The sequence below is a fragment of the Vicugna pacos genome, chromosome 13 (assembly GCF_048564905.1).
Source record: "Vicugna pacos chromosome 13, VicPac4, whole genome shotgun sequence".
Taxonomy (NCBI): Eukaryota; Metazoa; Chordata; class Mammalia; order Artiodactyla; family Camelidae; genus Vicugna; species Vicugna pacos.
Genome location: NC_132999.1, coordinates 59,603,647 through 59,629,554, shown reverse-complemented (window position 1 = coordinate 59,629,554; position 25,908 = coordinate 59,603,647). Strand labels below are relative to the sequence as shown.

The 25,908-nt window shown below is 53.8% G+C and overlaps 2 protein-coding genes across 4 annotated transcripts; one reads left to right on the top strand and one right to left on the bottom strand.

Moving 5' to 3' along the window:
• Nucleotides 1-14,535: 14,535 nt before the first annotated feature.
• FBXO2 (F-box protein 2) lies at nt 14,536-20,307 on the bottom strand. The gene is made up of 6 exons (XM_006196650.4): nt 19,802-20,307; nt 16,492-16,866; nt 15,924-16,053; nt 15,750-15,845; nt 15,163-15,301; nt 14,536-14,992 (listed from the first exon to the last, which is right to left on the bottom strand). Exons 1-6 carry the CDS (start codon nt 19,821-19,823, stop codon nt 14,858-14,860), a joined length of 897 nt encoding a protein of 298 aa, XP_006196712.1. The 5' UTR covers nt 19,824-20,307; the 3' UTR covers nt 14,536-14,857.
• An 87-nt stretch (nt 20,308-20,394) lies between these two features.
• LOC102530919 (F-box only protein 44) lies at nt 20,395-25,491 on the top strand. Of its 3 annotated transcripts, XM_072975398.1 has the most exons (7): nt 20,395-20,497; nt 21,426-21,707; nt 22,853-22,979; nt 23,135-23,230; nt 23,339-23,474; nt 24,367-24,544; nt 25,312-25,491. In XM_072975398.1, the coding sequence occupies exons 2-6, from the start codon at nt 21,443-21,445 to the stop codon at nt 24,508-24,510; spliced, it is 768 nt and encodes a 255-aa protein (XP_072831499.1). In that variant the 5' UTR covers nt 20,395-20,497; nt 21,426-21,442; the 3' UTR covers nt 24,511-24,544; nt 25,312-25,491. The 3 variants fall into 3 exon arrangements, with proteins under 3 accessions (XP_072831499.1, XP_072831498.1, XP_072831500.1); XM_072975397.1 differs by having other exon boundaries at nt 24,367-25,491; XM_072975399.1 differs by lacking the exon at nt 23,135-23,230 and having other exon boundaries at nt 22,853-22,950; nt 24,367-25,491.
• The last annotated feature ends 417 nt before the right edge of the window (nt 25,492-25,908 follow it).

Below are 25,908 nucleotides of genomic sequence, written 5' to 3'. Positions count from 1 at the left end.
ATGATGCTTTAGAAGCATCCGACACCACTACGTCCCTCTTACCTCGGTTTCCCACCTTCGCAGAGCTTGCATTCTAGTGAAAGAAGCCACAAAATCAGTAAATAGAAAATAAACTGAAAGAGAAGATTGTGGGGACAGAGAAACCTACTTAGACAGGAATGGTTAGGGTCGCCTTGAGAAGATGCTATTTAAGCTGAGGTCAAAAGGATGAGGGGGGAAAAACCCAGCCACACAAAAAGGTCTTCTAGAGGCCATTCTGTGTTTATCTCTGAGGAGAGGCCTCAGTGCACTTCCCCCGCAGGATTCCTGCCTCGTCCGTCCTCAGAGCACAACAAAAAGCTATCACTCACACCAATAAAAGCACCGGTTAACCTTGAGTCAGCCCTCAATTAGCCACAAGGTCTTAACTCCATCATTAGTGGAGGTGGGTGGGGAGGAGGGTAGGGGGGAAGTGGAATCTGATTCCCAAAATGACCTGTGATATTGAAAAGCGTCCAGAGGCTGAAAACTCCTCAATGGGTACTCATTTTGCTCTCCCAGGACGAAGCAGCCGCTAACCACTTACCAGCAGGAAGGACATCCTTGGCTGCTCCAATATGACCTCCATCCTTTGCTGCTGCTCCAGAGGACAGTAATGGGCAAAGTGCTTAGGAGAAGTGGTGTGCTGGTAAATGCTCAACAGCCAGCTCTCCAAGGGGGAAAAGCCCTGATTTGCAGCATCTACTAATTTCCGTGCTGTAAATACCTCCACCATGGTCAGTTTCAAACTACCAACCTGATGTCACCAAAGCCTGAGTTGGGAAGAGATGCAGACTGGAGTGGGTCTGCCCAGTGTGACCCTGTGCAAGTTTCCCCATCTGCCAAGTGAAGATTAAATGAGATAGGTTAATAATCATCCCCATTGGGAAGGGCCCAACAGAGCTTGGTGCTGATAAAGTAAGGTCTTCTCCCACCCAAGGAAAGCAGAGGAGTCCTGGCACAAAGTGGGGAAGTATCACTGGAGAGTTTAGGGATTGAATATCTTGTTTAACCATCTGTATAGAGAAAGGTGGGGTGGGTTTGAAGGGGAGAGGAAAGGACAGAGGATGTAGGATTCCCTTCCTCAGCCAGCACTCAGTACAGAGTCTCTCACCTACTGGGTGGCAGCAGAAAACATGGAAAATGTAACACTACTTCAGGTCCCCAGGACAGGGACCAGGCTTGGCTGGTTCACCCTCTATTCCCAGTCCCCAGCCCAGCACACAGCAGGAAACAGCAGATGTTCAACAAATGTTCGCCAAATGAGGGAGTGAATGGATCAGAATGGATCAGAGTCCTCTCCAGGGGGAGATAGTAGCCTCCTCCCTCTCTCAGTCCACGCACATGCACGACAGGTAGCCTGCTTCGTGGATGAGGCTCTGAAATGGATCACCAGGCAAGCCACCCCTGGGACCCTGGGGCAGGCAGATGGGCCTGTGGTGCTGTGGGAGAGCAGGTTAGAGACAGCCCAGTGATTCATCACAGCAAATGCCCAGGAAATAAATATCACACTGCCCTAGCCCTTCCCATCTCAGCCTCTAATATCCTTTCCTCGGGAAGAGGCCTTATTATTCAGCACCCATGGTGACAGCCAATGAGTAAATCAGTGGCCTGGAGATTGCTCCCTGAGGAAATTGGATGTGGCTTCTGGTGATGGCCACACTGCAGGTGCTGTGTGGGAGGAGGAGGGGTCACTTTAGGGCAGAAGTGGGGCATGGGGGGTGGTATGGTGCTTCCCAGGAAGCTCACCTGACTGGGAACCCCCACCCCACCCCACCCTACCCCAGGGCTGTCGCTTCTCAGGTTCTCACTTGATTGGGAGTGCCCCCTCCTCATCCTCGTGCTGTCACTGCCTTCCTGGGACAGAACGAGCTCACAGGTGAAATAGACAGAGGCACAATTCAAAGGAAGCATCACATGGTCTTCTGGGCACTAGTCCTTCCCAGAGCCTGCCCTCCAGGCTCTAAATCCTATACCAACATCCACTCTTCTAGGCTGGAGTGGGCGGGAACCAAATCCCCCAGTTACAATAAGAGATCACATCTGTTTTCCCAGTGTCGACACCTAATACCTAATACTTTACTGTTTGCCTGGTACATAATAGCCCCTCAATACATATTTGTTGAATGAATAGATGAATAAATGAAGGCATGAAGAAATGGTTACAGAACAGAACAGGCATGGGTGTGCATTTTTCATCTATTTCTCTGCCTCGTTATGTCCCTAATCTTTTCAAGGACGCACCACCACTTTTCATCACAGCAGCGATATAATTCACTGGGTCACACTAATTTCTAGTCTCTGGCTTCAAGTACTGCTTAGTTTTGCTTCCTTTTCTCTGACTGTCAAAATGACAGTACGCTGAAGTCCTCTTCCCCTCTCCAGGTGGTGAGCATCATAGGCAAACTGGCCCCTGTGTCCACTGACCTCCTGGCCAGCATCATGTCTTCCTATATCCCAGCAGGCCCCCCGGGGATAGCCTTCATGGTCAGGAGTCCAGATGCTAAGCCAGACAAGGAGATACTCTGAGGGCACAGGGCTTCCCCATGGCCTTGAAACTTCATGGAGAAGTAAAGTTCTGGGTGCAGTGCCAATGGGGCTTTGCAGAGAACAGGAGCCATGATCTTGGGGACGATTGAAGACCCAGTTCCAAGCTCTCCCCAAGGTCAGCAGAATACAGCAGCACCAGCCCCGCTGCCTGCCACTCTAGCAAATCTTTCTCCTAATTATATCCGAATTATGCAAATCAATACCAATGTCAATACACGATTTCCTCTAACAAGTCAAGAACATGCAAGAAGTGAAGACCTGGGGAGATGGAAACCCCTCTAATTGGGAGTGAGTTTCTCTGTTTTTGTCTTGGCTGAGGGAATAAATGGTTGCATGACAACCCCAGAGAGGAGGAGGTCAGGTGAGAGCAAGGCAGAGGACAGACAGGACATGAAGACAGGGTGTGGGCCAGAGGGGATCGGGAGATTGGGGTCATGCTGAGAACAAAAATGTGATCTTGGAGATTCTCTTTCCACTGAGCAGTTTAAAATCCTACAAAGCTGGAAGGTAGGGGCTCAGGAACACAGAGCAGGCACAATCTCTTAACCCTGGACATGGGCCAGGAAGGAAGAAAGGAAGGAAGGAAGGACTATCATACATTGGACCTTTGCTATATGCCTCCACTAAGCATTGTACCTCCAGGCTCTCACTTAGTCCTCAACACTGAGTTAGGTACTGTTATGACCCCATTTCAAAGATGAAGACAGTGAGGTCAGAGAGGTGAAATGTCCTGCCAAGATTCCATGGCTGTAAGCAGAAGGCTGGGGCATTAACCCTGGTTGTCCCACCGCATCTCACTGCTTCATTAAGTGCAACTGGGGGTCATAGGCAGAGAATGGGCAGGCAGAGAGTGGCCTAAGGAGGGATGGAAACGGGGACAAAGACTCCCATCTTGAATCCCTGGGAGTCTTAGGCACAGGGACTCTTCCTGCAGGCCCATCCTGCAACGAGGAAGCACCAGGGCCTGAGCTTATCATGAGTGTTGGCTTAACTCCCTTTGCACTTTATGCCTAATCACTTTGTTATGACTTGTCTTCCCCAGGTAGACTGGGACACACCTGATGAGCAATTTATGTGTTCCATAATCAAATATTCTCCAAGCTAAGGGCCCAGCATGAAGCGTTATAGAATAGCAGTTAAGATCTTGGTCTCTGGAAGCAGACTGACTTTATCCAAGTCCCAGCTCTGCCACTGGGAGCTCCCTGGCTTTACAACAAGTTACTCTCCATGCCTCAGTTTTTTCTATCTCTAAAATGGGACTGAAGATAGTGCTTGATACATAGTAGGAACTAAATAAATGTTAGCTGTTCTGATTGCTCAAGACAAGGCACCAGGTCTCAAGACGAACAAGGCACCAGCTCTGTCCTTGAGAAGCTCATGGTACAAGGAGAGTGGGGGAAGGACAGCATCGGGATAAGTCAGTTACAGAGGTGAGCAAAAGGGCCATGGGAGACCAGGAAGGAAGCCCTTAACCTTGCTTGGCTTGGTGCTTTGGGGAGGGATGGGGTAGTCAGAGAAGGCTTCCTGGGGGTGGTGACACTAGGACTGAGTCATGAATGCTAAGTGGGCTCACTAGGTAGACAAGAGAATCAATGGTTTTGCAGGCAGAGGGCTCAGCCTGTGCAAAGGCCTGGAGGCATTCAGTCTGTAGCAGACAGTGGCAGGAGCTGAAGCTGGAGAAGTGGGCAGGGCATTGCTTTCCAGAGATTCTGAATAACAGGCTAAGAGGTTGGGATTTCATCCCAAAGTGCCAGGGAGACCCTGGAGAGGAACAAGATGAGCCTTGCACTTTGGAAAGGTTGCCCTGCATTTGAGTGGAGGCTGGAGCAGAAGTGTGGAGGGAGCGAGGAAGGAGGCTGAGTCCTTGAGCCCAAGCCCCCAGCTCCCATCTCCCACTTTCCAGCAGCCAGATTTCCTCTGTGGGGGCACCGGTGGGAGCCAGAGCTCAGCGGGAATAGAGAAGTTATTAATCGCTCCATAACGCCGCAGGCCATGGTCCATTTGCTGCTTTTCTTGGTCTGTTTTGAAACTGTGAAATGAGCCCCAGTCTTCAAGGCAGCCATAATAACCATCCTGATTCTGACATTTAAATTACAGATGGCATTTTCAATTAAACAGGCGCTCTCAGCAGGTTTAATTTAGCTATCAGTTCTGGTCTGTTCTTTAAGTGCTTTAGGGGAAAGAAAAAAAAAAAAAAGGCCAGCAATGAATGCTAGGTCTCCTTCCAGGAGGAGGGAAGGTCTCTGAAATGTGACACCAACTATCATCTTCTAGCTCCCACGGGGACTCATGCAGCCTCCTGTAAACAGTCACACTCCACTGAATTCACCCTCACACGCTCCCAGAGGCACTCACAAAGCTACATACATGCAGACCCAGACTCCCAGCTACAAATCTAGTGGCTCTGGGGTCACGGTTGCCACAAGTGTGCAGAGGCTGTGCCTCTTCCATCTGATCAAAGAAACAATAAGAGATTCTGGAACCAGATAAACTTGGATTGACGTCTGGGCTCTGCTGCTAACTCTCTGTGTGACCTGGATCAACATTTCTGAGTCTCAAGTTTTCTCAGTTGTAAAATGAGAATAAAGATGAGACCAAGTTAGAATAATTTATTAAAGTGTCCAGCATTGGTGCTGGCTGATATAAGTGTCCAATAATCCTTGTGCCCCCACCCTCTTTCCTTACTTAGACTGTCACGGGCCAACTTGGAGCTTGCCCACTCAAGATTGCCAGCCCTAGGTGGGTGTGGGGCGCTGTCCACGGTGCTGAACCACGCTTACTATTTGTTCTCAGTTCCAGTTGGGTTATTCCTTCCCCTAGCCTGGTAGGTTTGCTCTGAGACTCTCCCCTGACCCAAGATGGCTACTGCAGGTGATCAGGGGGCAAAAGCCCAAGTTTCCTCCTAAGGTTCTGCCTCCCCACACCCTAAACATACTAAAATTCAGGTTGGGGGCAGAGGCACCTAAAGGTACAACATGTCTGGCTAACAACCCTCAAGAGAAGCACATCCATTCCTTCCCCCAGCACGGCCTCAGTTTCCTCCTCTGTAACTGGGAAGGTGTGGAGGAGGGGGTAAACTGAGTGCAAACCCCTAAGACAGAAGAAGCCAGCACTCAGGTGGGTGCGACACTCTTTTCCATCCTCTTCCTCCTCCTCCTTCCTTGATCCCTGGGGCAGATGTTCAATAGGTACAGGAGAGTGGATCAGAATCTCTCTGGATGGAGCTGGGGGCAGGGGTTGTAATATAAAAAGGCAGCTGCAATATTACAGCATGACTTTATACTTGGGGACAATAAAACAGATACCCAGCATTTTCAAAATTCAGGCTAGAGATAATCAAGCTTGGCAAAATTGTCTTGGTCACTGGTGGATCAGACTGTGGTGGGGCATGAGGCGGGCAGGGTTAACTGAGGAGTGAGCTACTGTGGGGTGAGAGCCTCCATTCCCCACCTCCCCAGACCCCTACTCCCCTCTCCTTGGTCAGGCCTCCAGCCCCTGCAGAACCCCAGCCTGGATCAGGCATGGCCCCCTCCCAGAAAATCCCTTGGCCCCAGCTCATTAGCCCTGAAAAACCTGCTCAAATCCAAGGGGAGGGTTTTTCTGCTAAAATAGCTCCCTCTCCGGCTAGTTTTTTCCTCTCTTCCCCACATCATTAGTGAAAGTGCAGCCTCTGCAGCTCCCAGGCTGTGTGGGGTGAGGAACCGCCCCCTCCCTGGGGATTCCTGGCCAGGCAGAGGGCTGATGGCTGGGATCTGGCCTGAGGGGTGGGCTGGAGGAGCAGATGGAGCTGGAGACCATGAGGGACATAGAGGGAGTCCCAGCAGAGCCTCTTGTATCCTGCCCAGGAGGATGCTGTTTCCCCCTTGATAAAAATTGGAAGCAATTGCTGTCAGTTGGTCAGGTGAGTGCTTGCCCTGCACCAAACTCTGAGCCAAATACCCACTTGTCCCTGCCCGAGGCTGTGAGGTTGTGCAAGGTGGGACTCTTTGTTAGGCTTTTGTCCCTGCACACAGGCCCCCTTCTTTGAGCCCCACAGTGTCTGCCCCCTTCTCTCAGTCCTCCAGTTCTCAATGGGTGACTCCACTCCAGGCCATTCCTATCAAGATGCCATCCCTCTCACCAGTTACTAGCTCAGTGGTGGGCATGTGAACCCACTAGACTTAATGCTGGAAAGACATACACCTAGAGGGGTGCCCAGCCCCTTCTGGGGTGAGTCTGCCTGGGATGAAGCCACACAGAGGTGAGAGACAAAGAGAAAAACCAAGTTCTGAATATACTGTTGGAGCCTCTGGATCCAGTTTTAACCATAAGGAATCAATACAGGGCTTTTCTGTGATGTGAGTCCCCAAATTTGCTTTTTAATTAAACCACTGTGAATTGCATTTCTGTCATTTGTAGCTGACAGAGTAGCAATGAGTACAAGGATTTTTAGCACAACCCATTTTTTGAATCAGGCAACTGAGGCCCAGAGAAGTCAAGCTACTTGCCCCAGGTCAAACAGCTATGGATGGGCAGAACCAATGCTCCAGAGTGAAAAGCTCTCAACCACAACTTGTTCCCCTAGAGGTTCTGGGAGGAAGGGGGTTGAGGAAAGGCTCTGAGACCATTTTCAACAGGACAAGGGACAAAAAGGTAACAGGTTGCTATGGTTACCAGCTCACTGTGTGGTCCCAGAAAAGCAGCCTCACCTCTCTGAGCCTCAGGCTGGGAACAAAATGTCTCACCCCTGCAGAGTGCAGGTGGCCCATCAGGCAAGCAGGATGGCTGCCTCTTGTCCCCTGCCCCGGAGGTCTGTAAGCCAGGGGCTTCCCCAGTCAGGCAATAGAGGTGCCCCCCAACCCGGGCTGTCAGACGCTCCCCACTGCACACACACTCTACCTGGTTTTAAATGTCTCTCAAAGACCAAATTCAATTTCGTATAACTCCACGAGTTCTGCAGTGCAGAATTCATCGGATGAGGAGCCTGCTTTTCAGGGAATAATTCATTTTTCCGGTGTTGGAGAGGAGAGTAATTGATCCAGGGGCTGACACCTCCCTCCCGTTCTCCCTCCCTGGGACCATCTGATTCCAAATGCAGCCCCGAGACTGTTAGGTCAAAGTCACAGCAATAAATAGAAGGGGGACTTCTGCTTTAATATATTGGATTATTCCACTCCGTGGTGACGAAAAACAAGATTTAATTCCCCGAGAAACGCCAGCAGAGAAAATCATTTCCTTGCCTGCTTCTCCCCTCCTTTTTTTTTTTTCTTTTTATTTTTTCAGAGACATCTTTGTCTTTATGCAGGCTTTAGGTCCTCACTACACCCTACACCACCAGAGACTTTCTCACAGCTGCCCACCCCATCTAGAGTCCTCTTCTTCTGACTTGAAGAAGACTCAGGACCCTTTCCACCCACCCCCCTCAATCCTGGGTCCCCGAGGACAGAGGTTTCTATTCGAATTCAGGTGATATTATGGTGCTTAGCACATGGATAAATCACGGCAATAAGCCCTGAGAAAAGAACAGTTAACACCACAGCTCCAGCTGATGGGACAGGAAGCTAAGAGCTGGCTAGGGAAGTAATTTATCTTCCCACTACTCCTCAGATCAAGAGTCCACTCACTGCCTCCTCCAGGAAGCCTCCCCTGATTAAGGTCCAAGTTAAATGCCCCTTCTCTGGGCTCCCAAAATACAGTGGGCTTCCCCCTTGCATCCTTTTTACTTTCGGGCAGTAATTGCCAGACTTGTTCATTTTATTTATTTAACAAGCTCATCACTGTACTTGCTATGTGCAGGTCCTGATCCACGTGCTTTCCAAATATTAATTCATTTGATCCTCATAATAACCCTATGAGATCCACCCCAATTTTACAGACAAAGAAACTGAAGCACTGACTGGTTATGTGACTTGGCCAAGGTCACCCAGGCAGGGAAAGTCAGAACTGAGAGTCCAGGTGTCTCCCCCTTTAGTCTGTGAGCTCCCAAGGGACAAAGAACTCATTGGTTCAGTAAATCCAGAGGCCAAGGCCTTCCAACAGTCCCACCACCTACAAGACTGAAATCCCCAGTGAAAGTCACATGGGAAAGCCCCTTGGTATGCAGAGAATTCCAGCTCTAGAGTGAGACAGGCCTCAGCTGGATTCCAGCTGTGTGTCCTTGGGCAAGACTGCACTTCTCTGAGCCTCAATTCTGTCACAGTCTCTCAAAAAGGAATGAAAATAGTACACAGGCACGCTGGGAGGATTAAATAAAGCCATACACCAATGGCACTTTGAACACACCTAGCCCGCAGTGAGTACTCAGTAGGTGTGAAATGCCCTGGACTATCAAATATGGGCTTTGGGGATACTTTTGCCACACTCAGAAAATAACAAAACTCTACCAATCCAAGCAAATGAAGCAAGATCTGAGATCTGGATGGAAGGGTGGGTTTTTCTTAATAGTAGTACTAAAATGCGTGAGTTGCCAAGAACTACCGAGAAGAATTTTGCAAGCACACACAATCCATTTACTTCTGGGAGTTACTGAGATGTGGGAGAGTCTGAAACAGGGACTTACTGAACCAGAAATAGCACTTGATGTGTGTTTCAGTCATTCAGCCAGTATGGATGGAATGCCTTTCAAGTGCATTGAAGCATCATGGAGTCGGGTAGGGGCACAAGCCTTGGGGGGCCTGAGGACCCAGGCCTCAGCCCAGCTAGCTCTGCAGCTGACAGCTTTGTGACCTTGACCTTGAGACCCACCTCTCAGAGCCTCGACTTCCTCATCCATAAATTGGGATGACAAAATGAAGTCTCCCCTGGGGAGTCAATGAGATAATGTAGCCAGGGGAGGTGATCAAGAGGGAGCCGTTCCCTCCCACCTCTCAACAGCAGCAGCCCCAGTGGCAGCAGTCAGCCCAATCTAATTGGCCTCCCACCTTGTGCAGAGGAACTCGTAGGCACCGGGGCCTGGAGCCCTGGGTGCTTTAGCTCCTTGGAGCAGCAAAGCAGGTTGGCAGATGGGGTTGCCAGTTCCATTTTGCAGATAAGGATGAGGGGCAAAGCCAGGTGAAACTGAAGTGTCTCTGTCCCAAATCATGCTCTTAACCCTGGACAAGCAGCTTCCCTGATTCCTGGGAGAGGAAGGGAGAAGGAAAAGCAATGTGGGAAGGAGGCTGGAGACCCCTGCACACAGGTTCATTTATCAAAGGTGACCCCAGAAAGGAGGCCACAAGGCAGAGATAGGTTACAGAAAGATCCCGTGTGGGAGGAAAAGTAGGGAAGGGTGCCAGGTGGTCCGGGGTGGAGACGGGTGAGTGATCCAGGGCCTCAGAGAGCAAATGCCTGCTATGTGCAGGGGTTCAGGAATTTCTGCGGAGACTCCTTCTTATAAACATAACCTGGGTGGGTGTTTCCATGCTCTTCATCTCTGCCTCCTTCGCTTCAGCCCCACTCCCATCCAGGCAGTTCTGCCTTACATCTAACTGAAATCTTTCCTGCTGCATCACTAACAGACCCTGGCTAAAGCACTAGGAGATGCCCACCCTGACTGCAGAGACTCCTGGCTCAGGGCGATAATCCTGCTGATAATTAATTAGCTTTTGTTGGAGGAGAATGAATACCATCTCATCTTAATCTTTTTCATTATTCTCCTTGTTCAGCAGAGTCAACACAAGATTAGGTTTAATTTACAGGGGGAAAATAGCAAAGTCATTATTTACCAGGGGATCAGGATTGGATCTGCCTGGTGTTCTGTGTTCACTGCAGGCTAGGGGCCACAAGGAGGGGCTGGGTTTCTGCTGATATGGGGACAGACTGGAGGGTCCAGGCCCCCAGACCCATTTCAGGTTGGATCCCTGGACCAGCCCTTTCCAGTCTCACAGAACTCAGGGCTCAGAGGACCCAGCCTTACTGTTTCTCAGGAGCCTCTGGCTTAAGACCAGCCCCAAAGCAGGGCAGGGAGCTCAGCCTCTGCAGACCCAGACTCAGCCCCAGGCAATGGAAAGAAAACAGGATTTGGATTCAAATCCTGACTTTGATGCCCCATTCTCTGTGGAGACCTCGACAGAACCAGCCCCACCTGGGGACTCCCTCGACAATGCTGACACCTAGTGGTGCTTAGAGAAACTGGTCCCTCCTTCCCTTCTCCCTCTACGTCCCCAAGTAAACTACACCATGAATCCAAAAATCCAGATTTACAATCGAATTTACAAGCGAATAAATCAGAAAGGGGAAAAGAGACTTTTTCCATTTCAAAGTGGTTAAATAGATTTCCACCAAGAAATCTTAAAAGAAAATTCATCTTACCTCCCCTGACCCCTTAACCAAAATGTCCCAGACACTTAGCATCCTTTCCTTCTGCCTGGGACAATGATATGTAGAGAAGCCTTGTCATTTCCAACTCCTGCCCCAACTCTGTCCTCTAGCACGTGCCTATCTTCGACCCTCTACTGCGGTAAAGTGGCTAGGTCCAGCTTAACCACTTACTTCTCATATGATCCTGCAAGTTACCCAACATCTCTGAGTCTTAGCTCTTTCATCTATAAAATGGGAATATCTCTATCTACCAGAGAGGACCATTCAGCAAATTAAACAAGCCTGTGTGCTTAGCACAGGAATTGGCACCAGTAGGACCTCAGCAAACATCTGTTCTTGTCACCACCATCATCAACATCATGTTCATCCCGTTACTCCTGGGAAATTTCATTTCACCAAGGAAACTGTAAGCTGCTGATGTCTAACTCCCCATCCTCATCTTCTGCTAGACAGAGGAAAGGTTTTCCCTTAAAAGCCACTGCTTCCTGTAGTGTTTATACCTTATAAGACAGAGCATGCAATAGGAGCTAGGGAAACTCTCAGGGTGGCCTGCCTACATCTGCAACTTCATGTCAAACCACTCCCCCACTTGCTCACTGAGTTCTAGGTGTGCTGGCTGCTGTACTGATCTGTAAGTAAATTCATTCCCACCTCAGGGCCTTTGCACTTACTGCTCCGGTAATACTCTTCCCCCAGATATCTGCATGGCTGGTTTCTCCTCATCATTCAAGTGTCACTTCCTCAGAGAGATCCTCCCTGATCACCTTGACCAAAATAGCACTCCCACCTTCACTCTCTACTTTGTTTACTATACTATATGGGTCAAGTGGCTAAGGGGCTGGGTAGAATTCCAGTTTCACCACTTACTAGCTGTGCGCCTCAGGCAAGTCACTTAACCTCTCTGTGCTTCAGCTTTCTCATCTGTAAAAATGGAAATAATAATAGTTTCCACTTCATAAGGTTATTATGATGAATCAATATATATAAAGCTCTTGGAGTAGTGCTGGGCATGTGTATTAAGTGAACTATCATGTTGGTAATTATTTATTCAGCTGCCTGTGTTTCTGTTTCTCCATCTAGAATGCATATTCCAGGAGTACAGAGTCCTTGTCTGTTTTGTCGCTGCCTGGCAGACAGTAGGTACTCAAAAATATCGACTGATTAGAAAGGATCTTGGGGGATGCGCAGGCCTCTCTCTCCTTAGCCATGTTCCAGTGCCTGTGACCTGTGGCCAACCTGTCTGCCTTTTCGGGCTTCCACACTTCTCAGGACCCCGAGGCGCCCCCTGCTGGACAATGTGTAGGTGTTTCCTTGAAGGAAGCTGATAACCTGCCTCCTCCGATGGTAAAGTTTCCGGGCCGGCCATCTGGAGTAGGGGACAGTGAAACTGAAGGGTTTAGAGCACACTCTTTGGAGCCAGGGGTACCTGGATCAGAACTTGTGCTTCTCCAGTTACTCTGTGTATCATATGCCAGGAAGGAATCTCATCCTCAGTCTCTTCACATCTAGAAGTGGGTACCATGCCCTTGCCCTCTTCCCCACATCCAGCTGGGTTACAGAGGCAGCATGACAGGTCATACCCTGTGCCCAGTGGGTTTGCAGGCCCCCTTCTCATAACAGCAGCCCTTGGGTAACCCACGAGAAGCGGTCCTGTCTTCCTAAGCTAAACACCACCAGTGCATCCAAATATCCCTCCGGTGACACTCAGGGACAGTCTGGACCGCCCTGTTGTCTGAGCCTCTCAGGCCCCCTCTGTGGGCCCGGTGCCCTGGGGAGACCGTCTGGCCTCTGGCCTCCCGGCTACTCCCTCTGAGAACGGAGTTGGCCGGCGGTGACCTTGCTGGGCTTACACCCTCCTGCCCACTCCCCCCCCCCCCCCGCCACCCTGGCTGTTCTGTCTCCCCCATCATGGCCCCAGAAGCCGAGGTTTCCCTGGGCCTTCTCTTGCCTCACTCCACACGTGTTCCCAGCTCTCACCAGGCTTTGGCTTTGGCTGCTGGCTACAGACACTGCAACTTCTATATCTCCAGCCCAGAGATCCAGACTCCTTACAGGTCTCTTCCGAATGCCCCACGGAGGGAGCTCCCCTCACCCGCAGCACCTTTCATGACCCTCCATATTCCTGCCCTGACAGCTAGTCCTTGTGGAGGATAGAGTCTTGCAGTCCTTAGTGGGCAGGACACCCGCCACTGGACTCCTGGCCTCTCACACCCACTGCATCTCTCTGTCCGGCCTCTTCCCACAACCCCAGTGTGGGCTCTGGATCCCCTCATGCCTATCCTCGTCCTTCACCCCAAAGCATCGCCTCGTGGGCAGGACACCCGCCACTGGACTCCTGGCCTCTCACACCCACTGCATCTCTCTGTCCGGCCTCTTCCCACAACCCCAGTGTGGGCTCTGGATCCCCTCATGCCTATCCTCGTCCTTCACCCCAAAGCATCGCCTCGTCTATCACTCCCTTCCTTGAGCCTGGGTACTCCTGGGGGTGCCCCTCTTCCTTCATGGCTCCTCATCAAACTGGGCCAGGCAAGACATCACTCCCCTGGTCTGATTGGCAACGTAGGTAGGTGTGGACGCCTTTCCCACTGGGCTGAGAAATCCCCTAGAAAGGACTGAGGGTGCTCAGGGGACAGAAGCTGTGCCCCTCCCTTCAGACTGGGAGTCCTCAGCAATTTGTCTTCCCTGAGCTGGGACTGTGCTTCCACCATTAGACTGGGGGGGTCCCCATGATACTGGATATATCCCTTCCCAGGATGCCCTATCTTTTCAGTGTGGCCAGGCCAGTGACTCTTTCTGGGACAAGGACTGTCTAACTTAACCCCTGTAACTTCAGGACCCTGCCCTGGGCCTGGCCTGGAATTGGAACTTCCAGAATCATGAGTGAATGAATGAGTGAGTGAATGAACAAATGCAGGCAGGTCCCAGCTTAAGCCCTGCAATCCCTCCCGCCTGTCCAGCAGGTGGCATCAGGACTTAGAATCAAAGGAAAGCTAGAGGGGCACGGAGGTTTTATTGGTTAGCCTTTTGGAGGGAACAGATGTTTCAAGACCCTCGACCACCCCCAGGACCAGCTGTTGAGAATCCTGGGGAGGGGCTGGGTTTGGGAGCTTCTGGGGAGGCCAGAAAGGGAGTGCTTGGCCCAGAACCTGGCACCACACCCTTCCCTCCTCCCTTCCCTTCAAACCAGTGCCAGGGGTCAGTCTCTGGGTGGGGCTTGGAAACTGACCAATGAGACCAGATGCTAATGACTCCTGTACGATCCAATACCAGGCCGAGGAGGACAGCATGAAGTCGGCATGAGCTGCAGAGGGACACCAAGCTGATCCTTTCTGTACCCTCGAGCCACTGGCATCCATCCCTGCACCCAGGAGAATTCCTACCCTAGAGATGGTGCTGCCCACCACCCTACCTTCAGAAAGGAATGGGGAGGGAAAATCAAGAGAGGCCAGGAGGGCAGCCCCGCACACACACCCCGTTCTGGCCTCTGGTCAGCTTGGGTGTCAGGCAGGCGCCAGGCCCAGCTCCCCGCTCCTTGGTCTCACAATTCCAGCCTTTGTCCGGCCAGCCCAGGCCTGGCTGGCTCCACACTGGCCCAAGGGCCTGGGGAAACCAGAGCAGCTGGAGCCCCACCAAGTATTTTTCCAGGCTGGGCAAGGGGCCCTCAGGAGACAGAGACAAATTCAAAGGGAGGAGAGTTCATTCGTCCGTTTTTTCATTCATTCCTTCCTTGGACAAATAATATTTATTGAGCACCCGCTTTGTGGCAGGCACTGTGCTAGGTTCGGGGGATTCAGCGGTGGGCTCAGCCCAGGCCCTCACCCATCTTATCTTCTAGATGCAAATATGCGCCAACAAAACCCTGTCTCCCTTTTGTGGGGGGTGGGCTTGGAGTTTGGGACAGAAGAGAAGTGCGTGGGGTCGGGAAGGTGAGGATGCTACCGACTAAGGCCTATATGCACCCCCGGGGCTCTGCCCCTCCAGGGCAGCTGGGGGAGGCTGGAGGAGGGGTCACTCAGGGCTCCACCCACACGCTGCTGTTGGTCACCCGGGCCCCGAACCAGCCTTTCCAGTAGACGCAGTCCTGTCCTCCGTGCTCGAAGCGGACGAAGCGGACGCCAGGCCCATAGTCGGTGAAGGTGTGGGAGATCTGGGGGAGGGGGCGGTGGATAGGGAAGGCGCGGGAGGCTCAGGCTCGATTTCTCAGCGCTGAGTCCCTTCCACCACGCCTCTCAGCCGGTCCAGCCGTGGGCGGGGTTTCCACGAGCCCCGCCCCTTTCGCCCAGGCCCCGCCCCACCGCCCCTGCGCCCCAAGCTCACTTCGATCCAGCCGCCGTCCTCGCTGTCTCGCGGCACTGCCACCTGCCCGCTGTTGAACTCAGCCAGCACGTCCTCGTGCTCCGACAGCAGCTTCACCGTGAGCTCGTACAAGCAGCCGGCATCGCTGCGGCCCGAATACCTGCCCCGAAGGAGGAAGCAAGAGCCTGGGGTAGGCCTCGGCCATGCAAAGGGGGTACTATGGGACAGGCCCTCGACAGAAGTTAACCCTGCCGGCCGGTACTACCAGTGTTCCCATTTTACAGATAAGGAAACTGAGACCGGAGAGAAAAAGTGACTCGCCCAAGGTCCAAATCCAAGGACTAAACCCCAAGCGAGCCAGACCCAACTTTGGGACCAAAGCTAACCCGCAGAGACACTTTTTATTTGGACTGAAGATGGATATTTAAAAAAAAAACAAAACCTTGCCAACCTTTAAAACTCAGAAGAGAAGGTGGATTTCTACCTTCTGAAAACCCGTGGGCCAAGTGGCCACAACCACTGGAGTTGCGAGGCATTGGTCCCTGAAGCAGAGCAGCCATCTCCAGTTTGCTCCCCAACCCCGTACCCCTTCCCCCTGGGCAGCTCACCAGTCCTTCACCACGATGGCCGGCTGAGTGGTGTCCAGCAGCTCCTCCCAGTAGCCCTCTGCCTGCAGGTCAATGACCTGAGCTTTGCGACACCACCTAGGGTACTGGGGGTTAGGACGGAGTGGACAGTGGAGGTCTCCCTCCCCGCTTCCATTCCATCCCCCTTCTCCTTACTCAAAGGAGGAGGCGAAGTATTTCTTGACGCTCTCATCGTGAATGAATTCCACCCCACAGTCTCCCGGCAGCTCCTCCACCCTCCAGCCGTCTCCACCGTGCTCCACATCGCACCAGCCCTCCAAGTCCTCTGTAGGAACACGACAGCCCTACGCCGGTCACCCAGTCTCTGCAAGGGTGTGGCAGGGCTGGCTGTTGCCCCTATCGTAGGGGGAGGGGAGGGGAGGGCAAACGTGGTCCTTGAATGGTGTCGCGGTGGGCAGATAGTGGTGGGAGTGAATGGTGAGCACTTCCTATTTGTCCCCGGATCCTCTCCCTGTCCTAGGAGGGTCCTCCGTGAGACCTGTCGTGCCCCAGCTCCCTGAGGGTGGAAGGACCTGGGAAAGAGACCCCCAGGAGCAGAACGGGGAGACAATACTACCGTACGCATTGGGGCTCTCTGTGCTGGGCACTGCGCCGAGCGCTTTATCTCATTCATCCCTCAAAGCAGGCTGGCCTTGTTCCGGCCCACTGTACAGAAGGGGAAGCTGAGCTCCCCAGGCCAGAGTAACAGGGCGTGACCCCTCACCTTCCCCGCACGGGTTGCGCAGCAGGTTGCGCCGCCTCTTGCTCAGGAAGTAGAACTGCTGCCAGTGGTCGCGCTCCTCCTCCGCGCCACCCTCGGGCACCAGCCCCTCCTGCTGGCACTTGAGAAGCCACAGGGGGGCGCCGTCCACCAGCTCCTTCCAGCGCAGGCATACTAGGCGGCAGGCCTGCACCAGCTCCGCGGCGGGCAGCTCGGCCAGCACACGCAGCAGCAGCGGCTCGGGCAGCTCGTCCAAGTACGCCGCCTCCTCCTCCTCCTCTTCTTCCTCCGGCCGCTCCTCTCCGCCGCTTGCCTCCTCCGCGCATGCCTCCTCCTGCTGCTCCTCCGGGCTTGCCTCCTCCGGCTGGCCCACGCTGTCTGAGGGCAGGCGGGGCAGGGGAGCGGCTGAAACTCACCCCCCGCCACGACTGTCCCCTTCCGCACCCCATACCGTGATGTGTTGGGCATCCACCCCCGACCCACGCTCAAACAGTCCGCAGCTAGGGCCGGAGACTGGGACCCTGTGGAGGAGGCCCAGGGGAAGAGGTCCGAGGTCCGTAGACCAGCCCCAAGTCTGAAGACCGGCCTTAGAGGTCTCAGTTTCCCTTGCAGGGCCAGTAAACTCCATTCCTGAGCCGATGGCAGTAACTGATGATATTACTAACACATGAAGTCCCATAACCCTCTCAACCGCCCTCTCAGATCCCTGCTCCTGTCGCCTCCTCCTCAGGTGAGCCCTCCTCCGACTTCCCCTTTTACATCCTGCCATCTCACAGCCTTGAGTTCCAGCTTTCCGAGCTTTTGTCCAGGGGTGTAATGGTTTGTAGGCATATTTCTTTCTCGAGACTAGACTGAGAGAATGAGGACAGGAATCAGGTCTGGGAAACTCACTGCTCCATCCCCAGTGTCTGGCATCCCGCCTGGCACACTGTCAGCAGCTAATGTTTGTTGGGTACTTAGCGAGTGTTAGGCACCGTTCTCAGCATTTTAATTTTATTTACTGTTGAAACAAGGTTGTCCCTGTTACTGTCCCTATTTCATTGATGAGGAAACTGAGGCACAGAGAGGTAAAACGACCCAGGATTATAAGCAAATGAGTGGTTGGAGGCTGGATTTGAACCCAGGCAGTCTGTCTCCAGAGCCACCTTAGCCACCACAGCTTTGAGAAAATAATTCGTTGAGTTAGGAGTTATGATTTTGATTTTGCCGATAGAGATGCTCTGGCTGAGAGATGTGGAGTGACTTGCCAGAGGTCACACTGCTAGTATTCAGGCAGGGGACTTGGGGAGCTGAGGCTTGAAGGGAAGGGAGAACAGGGACCTCAGGATGGCGGAGGGAGGCGTGTTAAAAGAAAACAAATCAAACAGGGAGATATAATACTTGCTTGGGAAGGACCGTCTCTTCACTCCTTTTCCTATCCCTGGCCCTCAGATTCCTCATCTATAAAATGGGGGTATAACCCCTGTGCCAGGCCATTCAGACAGTGCTGATGTTCAACTCCTCTGAGGAGGGGATAAGGGCATTCCAAATTATAAGGAAAAGGACAGATGTCAGGGCTAGACTGTCTCCTGGATCCTGGCTGGCCGCACCTGGGCCATCAAAGCCTTGAGTAAGCAGATACCCAGTGCCCAGTGTCTCTGGAGGAGGGAGAGATAGTGAGGACAAGAGGGGTCACTGGGTGATGGGGGAGGCTACTGCTCTCAGACCTTGGATGGCGGGGGAGTTCCTAAGGGCTGGGCCCTGGAAAGCCAAGATGGTGGTAGGAATAGGCAGGGCCTAGACCCAAGTCTGGGTGTTGCCAGGACCTGGCCAGCCAGCTCTTCACCTCACATCCATTTCCCCTACTCCCCAGTCAGACCCCTGAGATCGGAATCAGGGTTTACCTCTTCAGAGCCCAGGATACACAGTGAGTCCTCTGTAGTTGTATTTAATGAATCATATTACTCTCACGGTTCCCTTCATTATTGGCCTTTGGTGGTGTGGGGGAGGGAGCACATCTTTATGATATAGGACTTTACCCTTCCACTTTGGCAAGGAGGAAACTGAGGCCCAGAGAGGCTTACTGGCTTCTCCCAAGTCACACCGCACAATGGTGGGAAGGCAGAGAGGAAAATGCCTGCCCTGAAGCCACACCACCTGCCTGTCCCACTGCCCACAGCTCTCTGGGGAGCTGGGCCCAGTGTCCTCACCTTTCCACCCCTCCCCCTGCCCTGCCCTGGCCCTGGTGGACACCTGATGCTCCCCAGAAAGGTGCACCTTGGCCAGTCCCCTCTTCTGGCCCCAGGCCTGGCACTCAGGGCCCCAGATCTGATTACAACCCCCCAACCCCCTCTCAAGCACACACAACTCCCCACATTGTTGCCTTCGGAAAGTTATCTGGCCCCTGGAAGCTGCCTCTGAAGCTGATTCACTCACCTGGATTGGGACCCGGAGTCCGGGGAATAGCTGGGCCCTGGGAAGAAGCAGGAGCCCATTCTGGGGCCCTACATAAGATGTGGCAAGGGGGCCACGGATTGGGAGCAGGAGCTGAAGGGGCTAGGATTTTCAGGGCTGGGAGAGGGGCTTGGCAACCTGAGTCTGCACCAGTATTTACCCTGCCTCCCCAAGTAATGGCCACTCTCAGATGGGCCTGATGAGGAAGGGGTGGGAGAATCCGTGGGCAGGTCTTGTTCCCCCCTGACTCAGCAGGCAACCCCTACAGGCCCAGCAGGCAGTTCTAGGGGTGAGGGGTTGGTGCCAGACAAGATGACTGGGCAGTCTCAGGGGGCTACTCTCCCTCACCATGGGCCTGGTCCCCCACTGGGCATCCAGCCACAAAAGAATGGCAGTCTCTCCAGACAAGGGATCCCAGGAGGAAGGCTGGGATGGGGTGGGGAGAGGCCTGTAATCCCAAGAAATCCATGAGGATTCAGGCAGCTCATGGGCCAGAGTTGGCAAACGGAAGAAGCTGATGGAAGAAAAAGAGCTATGGCCTCTTCCATCCCAGGTGGGTCACAGATCCCAGCCCGACAGACCCTCAGGAAGCTGCGAGGCGGGAACACGGGATTACTGGTATGCTGTTTCCTGGGTAAATGGGATCCAGGAGTCCTCCCCCCCCCCCTTGCCTGTCATCTCTCCAAGCCTCCCGCATACCAAGATACCAGAGGACTGTGCTCTTTTGAGATTGTCTCAAGGGCTTTGCTTGGGTGAAAGTTTGCCGCTCTGGGTCTGGAGGGGTGCCCTCGCTCTCTGATGCTCCCACTCTGTAGCACTCGCCCGCCTGCCCTGGTCTCCCCTCCTGGGCTAAGCGAGTGGATCCGGTGGCGGCGGCTACCTGGGTCACCGTCTCCGTCCATCGCTGCGGAGGGCGGTCGCAAGAGGAGGAGGAGCCGGAGCGCTGCGGGGCTGTCCGAGTCCCGCGGCGGCGGCGGCGGCGGCGGCGGCGGCGAGTCCTGGCGCTGCCCGCTTCTGGGTCGGGTCCCGGCCGGCAGCGCCTCTTAAAAGCCCCCGCCTCCGCCCCCGCCCCGCCTTTGGCCCCGCGCCCGGACGCCCCGCAGTCCCGAGCGATCGGCCGGAGGCCTGAGGCTCCCGGTTCCTTAGCGGACCCAGGAGGCCAGGAAAGGTCAGGAGTCGGGTTTTCTTTTTTTAATGGAGGGAGTCCGATTCGGGGCGTCTCCCAGCTCCCTCCCGGGGTGGCTGCTGGGAGGAGGCGGCGAGGGGGCAGGGAGAGTCTGGGTCATGCGGAGGGTGCAGGGCGTGCAGCCCAGTCTGAGGGAGGGGACAGAGGCTCCTCCCGGCAACGGCCCCCCCAGGTAATTTTCCTACGTCTATGGGGGGCGAGTTCCAGGTCGGGTGCTCCCTCGCGCTTGGGAGATGAGAGCCGGTCGCGAAGGCGGGCCCGGGGCGGAGCCTAGCGGACAGGGGCGGGGCCTTCCGGGTTGGGGCGGGGCCGCATCCACCGGCTACGGCAGGCCGAGGCTGGTTCATCCCCGGCGGCGGAGCGGGATCGCGCAGCAGCGGCCGAGCGCAGGTGACCCGCGGGACTAGGCGCGGGGAGCGCCGGGGTCCGGGCCGAGCAGGGTGGGCTCGGCGATTCGGGGCCCCGCTGCAGTGCGCCGGAGGAGGCCCGGCGCGGACAAGGCCCAGGCCGCAGAACTGCGCCGCGCGGCCTCGAGCGGCGGCGAGGGCGGCAACCCGAGCTGGGCTAGCCATCAATGCGCAGGGGTCCGAGCCCCGATTTGGGAGGACATTTGAGCGCCACAAGGCGGGATGGGAAGTCGAAGGCGCACAGAGGCACCTGGGGCTGGAAGTCAGCCGCAGGGGTTGGGGGTGGGAGTATAGGAACGGCCTTTCCCCGTCGACCATCGCTTCTCTAGTCCAGGCCAGGCAGATTTCCTCCGCGGTCTTGAGAAAGTCGCTTGAGCCCTTTGGACCTCTGTCGGAGAAAATGATAATTATTCCCACCCCCACCCCCATTCTGCCCCTCCTCCGTTTTGAGGATAGGAGAGAGAATGGAGAGGGCATCAGAGGGCCTACGAATTGTTATTTCCACTCTAAAGACTGCCTGGCCTATTAAAAAAGGCTGGCTCTACAATCAGAGTATGCTCAGGCTCCTTTCCCCTCTGCTCCTGTCTGTGTGACCTTGAGCAGATCCTGCCACCTCTCCTGGCTCCTTAGCCTCCCTTAGAGGCTATTATGAGGTGCCAACTTAAAAAAAAAAAAAAAGATCAGAGCTCGTTGAGTTCCTGCTGTGTCTCAGGTCCTTGAACTCTCCGCAGGAGGTCAGTACTGTTCCTGGCCCCATTTTACAGAGGAGGAAACTGAGGTTCAGAGAGGCCCAGTGACTGCCCTGAGATAGTGGCAGAGCTGGGAGGGGACCTCCACCACCACGGCATGCTGTGAATACTGGGTCCTGGGGAGAGGGCCAGGTCTGTAGTGTAGCTTTTCAACACCCACAGGAGGGTGACCAGAAGCCATGGCGGTGGGCAACATCAACGAGCTGCCTGAGAATATCCTGCTGGAGTTGTTCACTCACGTGCCTGCCCGCCAGTTGCTGCTGCGATGCCGCCTGGTCTGCAGCCTCTGGCGTGACCTCATCGACCTCGTGACCCTCTGGAAGCGCAAATGCCTGCGTGAGGGCTTCATCACCGAGGACTGGGACCAGCCTGTGGCCGACTGGAAGATCTTCTACTTCCTCCGCAGCCTCCGCAGGAACCTCCTGCATAACCCATGTGCTGAAGGTGGGGTGCAGAGTGGGGCTGGTGTGTTCCCAGCACACACACTGTCAGGATACTAGCTAATATCCATGAAGCACTTACTATGAGCCAGGCACTTTAGGGGGTTTAATGCTTTCATCTTCTCACAATAATCCCAAGATGTAGGTACTGTTAGGCACCCATTTTTCAGATGGGCAAACTGAGGCCAAGAGTGGCATTTCTTATTTCAATCATAAGATGATTTTCCTAGTGACCTTTACTAGAAGAGGGAGTGTTGGCCAGTTGGAACTAATTGTGCCCAAGACACAAGACCAGGAATTCAGAGCCATATTTTGTTGACCTAGTTCCCAGACTCCAGCACCAGGCCTACTAGGACTGTCCCAGAGGATAAAGGGGCCTTTGCTTATGAAACAATAAGATATCCAGTCTTCTTTCCAGCACATTACAACAGCAGGTAAAACAAGACTTATACAGGCATCCAGTGCCCCCTTTCTCCCTTGCTATGTTGTAACTCATTAGCTAGACACTGGGATGGGATGGGAACCTCCTTCTCTGTTATGGTGCCAAATGCTGGAGCAAAATGTTAATGAAACAGCTCTAAGCTGTCCAGAGCTTCCAGATGCATGTCTCACTCGACTGCCCAACAGCCATGTTCTTGACCAGCAGTTGGCATACTGCGGTCCATAAACCAAATCTGGCCCAGGGGCTAAGAATAGCTTTTGTGGTTTTAAAGGGTTATTTAAAAAAAAAAAAAACTGATAGAGTCAATATGTAACCCACAAAACCTAGAATATTTTGGCCCTTTATGGAAAAACTTTGCCGGCCCCTGTTCTTGACCTCAGTTTAGAGAGGACAAAACCAAGTCTGAGAGAGAGAAACCAGCTTGCCTAAAGTCATAGAGCCCAGTATTGGTAGACTAGGGACTCGACCCAGTTCTGTCTGGCCAGTATCAGAGCATTCTCCATCACAGAAGTGGTCTGGTCCTTCACATCACCACATGTCTTGGAATTCCTAGGAGAAATCAGTCAGCACTGTTGGTCTGCAGTGTTCCCCAGCATGGGGCTTGAGGGCAGCTGCTGAAATCCAGGGAGAGGTGCCAGGAGCAAGGGGCACCTGGGAGGTGACTACTGGGGGACTTCCCTTTAATGTGAACTCTGCTTTTCCACCAGAGGGATTTGAGTTCTGGAGCCTGGATGTGAATGGAGGCGATGAGTGGAAAGTGGAAGATCTCGCTGGAGACCAGAGGAAGGAATTCCCCAATGACCAGGTCAAGAAATACTTCGTGACTTCTTATTAGTAAGATCCAAGGGGTCTCGGGGTTCGGGGGGGGGGTTGGGGGAAGACCAAGTCACTGCACACTGGGGTCTCTCCTGCTCTGGGAGGGTCAGTCCTAGCTCCCCAGTGCCCTAGTGGCGAGCCCCAGCCCCTCCCACCCCTCCGCCTACCCCCAGCACCTGCCTCAAGTCCCAGGTGGTGGACCTCAAGGCCGAAGGGTATTGGGAGGAGCTGATGGACACCACACGGCCGGACATCGAGGTCAAGGACTGGTGAGTGCCTGGGGCGAGGGTCTGGGGGGGGGCCCTGCCACTCAGGTGCCCCACCCCCACCCTGCCCCCAATCTCCGAGGCCCTAATGGGCCCTCCCTCCGCCTGCAGGTTCGCAGCCAGGCCAGACTGCGGGTCCAAGTACCAGCTGTGTGTTCAGCTCCTGTCGTCAGCGCATGCGCCTCTGGGAACCTTCCAGCCAGACCCAGCAACAATCCAGCAGAAGAGCGACGCCAAGTGGAGGGAGGTGTGTGAGCTGGGAAGGGGGCAGGCGGCACACTGCTCAAGGCTGTGACCGCAGTCAGACAGGCCTGGGTTCAGACCTCAGCTCTGCTGCTTCTCACCTGGGCTGTGGCTGTTCTGAGCTCTAAAGACATCAGTGGAATGATGCTGGTAAAGCCATGTCCAAAAAGGTTGACTATTATTAATTACTAGTATCAGTTATTACTATTATTTAGGTCAGGGTTCAGCAAACTTTTTCTTGAAAGGTCAGATATAAATAGTTTAAGCTCTGCGGGCTGTACTGTCTCTGTCACAACCACTCGACTCTTCAGCTTTGCCGATGTGTTGTGAAAGGAGCTTTACCAAATGGACATGACTGTATTCCAATAAAACTTTATTTACAAAAACAGGCAGTGGGCCCCTAGACCACAGTTTTCCAACTCCTGATCTCGACCAGTGCTCTTCCAACAGAACTTTCTGCAGTGATAGAATTGGTCTGTCTGGACCATCGGTTACAGAAGTCAAGAGCCAGTTCCTAGTGTGACTGAGGAACTGAATTTTTCATTTTGTCTAACCTTAATTAATTTTAACTTAAACCATACATGCTGTGATGACTGTATTGGATATCCTTTGGCAGCTTGCAAAGTTCCTTTCAGTTCCTTTGAGCTGCACTGAGATAATTCTGTGGAGTGGACCCAGCAAGATTTAGCTCCATTTTACAGATGAGGAAAGTGAGGCATAGACAGGGGAGGTGGTATGCCCAAAATCAGAGTTACGACTAGAATTCTGTTCTGCTGACTCCGGATCCAGCACTAAGACCTCAGCCCATCCTTGCCCCCTCACCGGCTCAAGGAGTGCCATCCTCAGGATCAACTCTCCTGACCTCTCTCCTTCCCTCCACCTGCCCCCACCCCCAGGTCTCCCACACGTTCTCCAACTATCCGCCCGGCGTCCGCTACATCTGGTTTCAGCACGGCGGCGTGGACACTCACTACTGGGCCGGCTGGTACGGCCCGAGGGTCACCAACAGCAGCATCACCATCGGGCCCCCGCTGCCATGACACCCCCGAGCCCCCAGCCACCCAACCCCAACTGGTAAACTGCTGTCAGAGAAGGGCTGGGCTTGGGAAGGGGAGGTGGAGGCCAGGCTCCCTGGTTCATCCTTGTCCCCTAGTTGCCTCTTTGTGGAGCCTCTTAGTTTGTGCAGCCTTCACCTGTTATGGGTAACTAGGTGTCCGCCTAGGGTCTCAACCTGAATGATGGGGCCCCTGAAGTTAGGGAGGTGCAGGGTGTTCCCCAGTCTCCTCCCCCAGACTCCTCTGAGGGTGGGTCTCCGAGCTCTGCTGTCATCCTAGATCTGTGTTTCTACCTTCCCCTCCTGGACCCTTTCTCCTTGTCTTCTTTGAGGGCCCTCAGAGCAGAGATAGTCAGGACACCTGGCAAGCCTGTGGCTGCCCCACGTAGTCCAGATACTGGGAGGTGACGTGTAGCTCAGACAAATCTGGGTGTGGAAGGAGGGCCCTGCTGGCCTGTCCTCTGCCCCATTCTCTTCCTTTCTTGAGCTCTTTTGCTCTGCCTACCTGCTCAAGAGAGGTGGCTTTGGCCCAGAGGCTCAGGCCTGGTCTGAGATAGGCAGGCCCAGGGTGGGGTGGGGTCCTGGCCAAGTCTGGATGGTCTTCACTCAAATGAAGCCCCAGAAGCCACATGGTTACTGGAGGCAGGGCTCTCCGAAAGACCCTCCTACAATCCTGCACACAGTAACCCAGGCAGGTGGGGGGCAGGATTGGGCCCTGAGAGCTAGGATGTGTGAACCCTGGATGAGTGGGACGGAGAATCTTCAAGGACCACCTGTCCATCTCCAGGCCTAGGCCAGGCTCCCAGGAGAGCATTCCAAGCCCCCACCCTACCCTTGGAACTGCCGTTCCCAGGACCTCCCCACCCTACCCGACTTCGTTCCTGCCTCTTCCTCCTACTAGAAGGACAGCAATGCTCTTATCCAACCCCTGCTGCATGTGGCCAAATAAAAGGTGTCCCCAGCCCAACCTGTGCTCTGTGCTTTCTGGGGGAAAAGGCAGACTTTGTGGGAGGTCCTGCCCCTGAACTGCAGAAGGTGCAACTTGCGTGGCTCTGTCCGAAGTACAGAGAGGGGTTGACATTTCAGGAGCCAGACCTTCACAGAATGAGGGTCATGGGACAGAACCCTTGACGAGCTGCAGACATCTTGCCCCGGCAGCCCTCCAGTACTGCCAGCTTCCTCTGGAGGCCTGGCCACAGGCTGGGGGTGGAATGTGTATCTTTGGTAGCTCCTGCATATAACTCATGCTGAGTTGCCATCCCAGGCACTACTTACTGGTGTTTTCCTCACTGCCCAGAACTTATACTGACATTAGATGAAGCCAAAGAATTTAGAATGGTGCCTGGCACATAGTAGGTGCTCAGTGAGTACTGTTACTGCATTA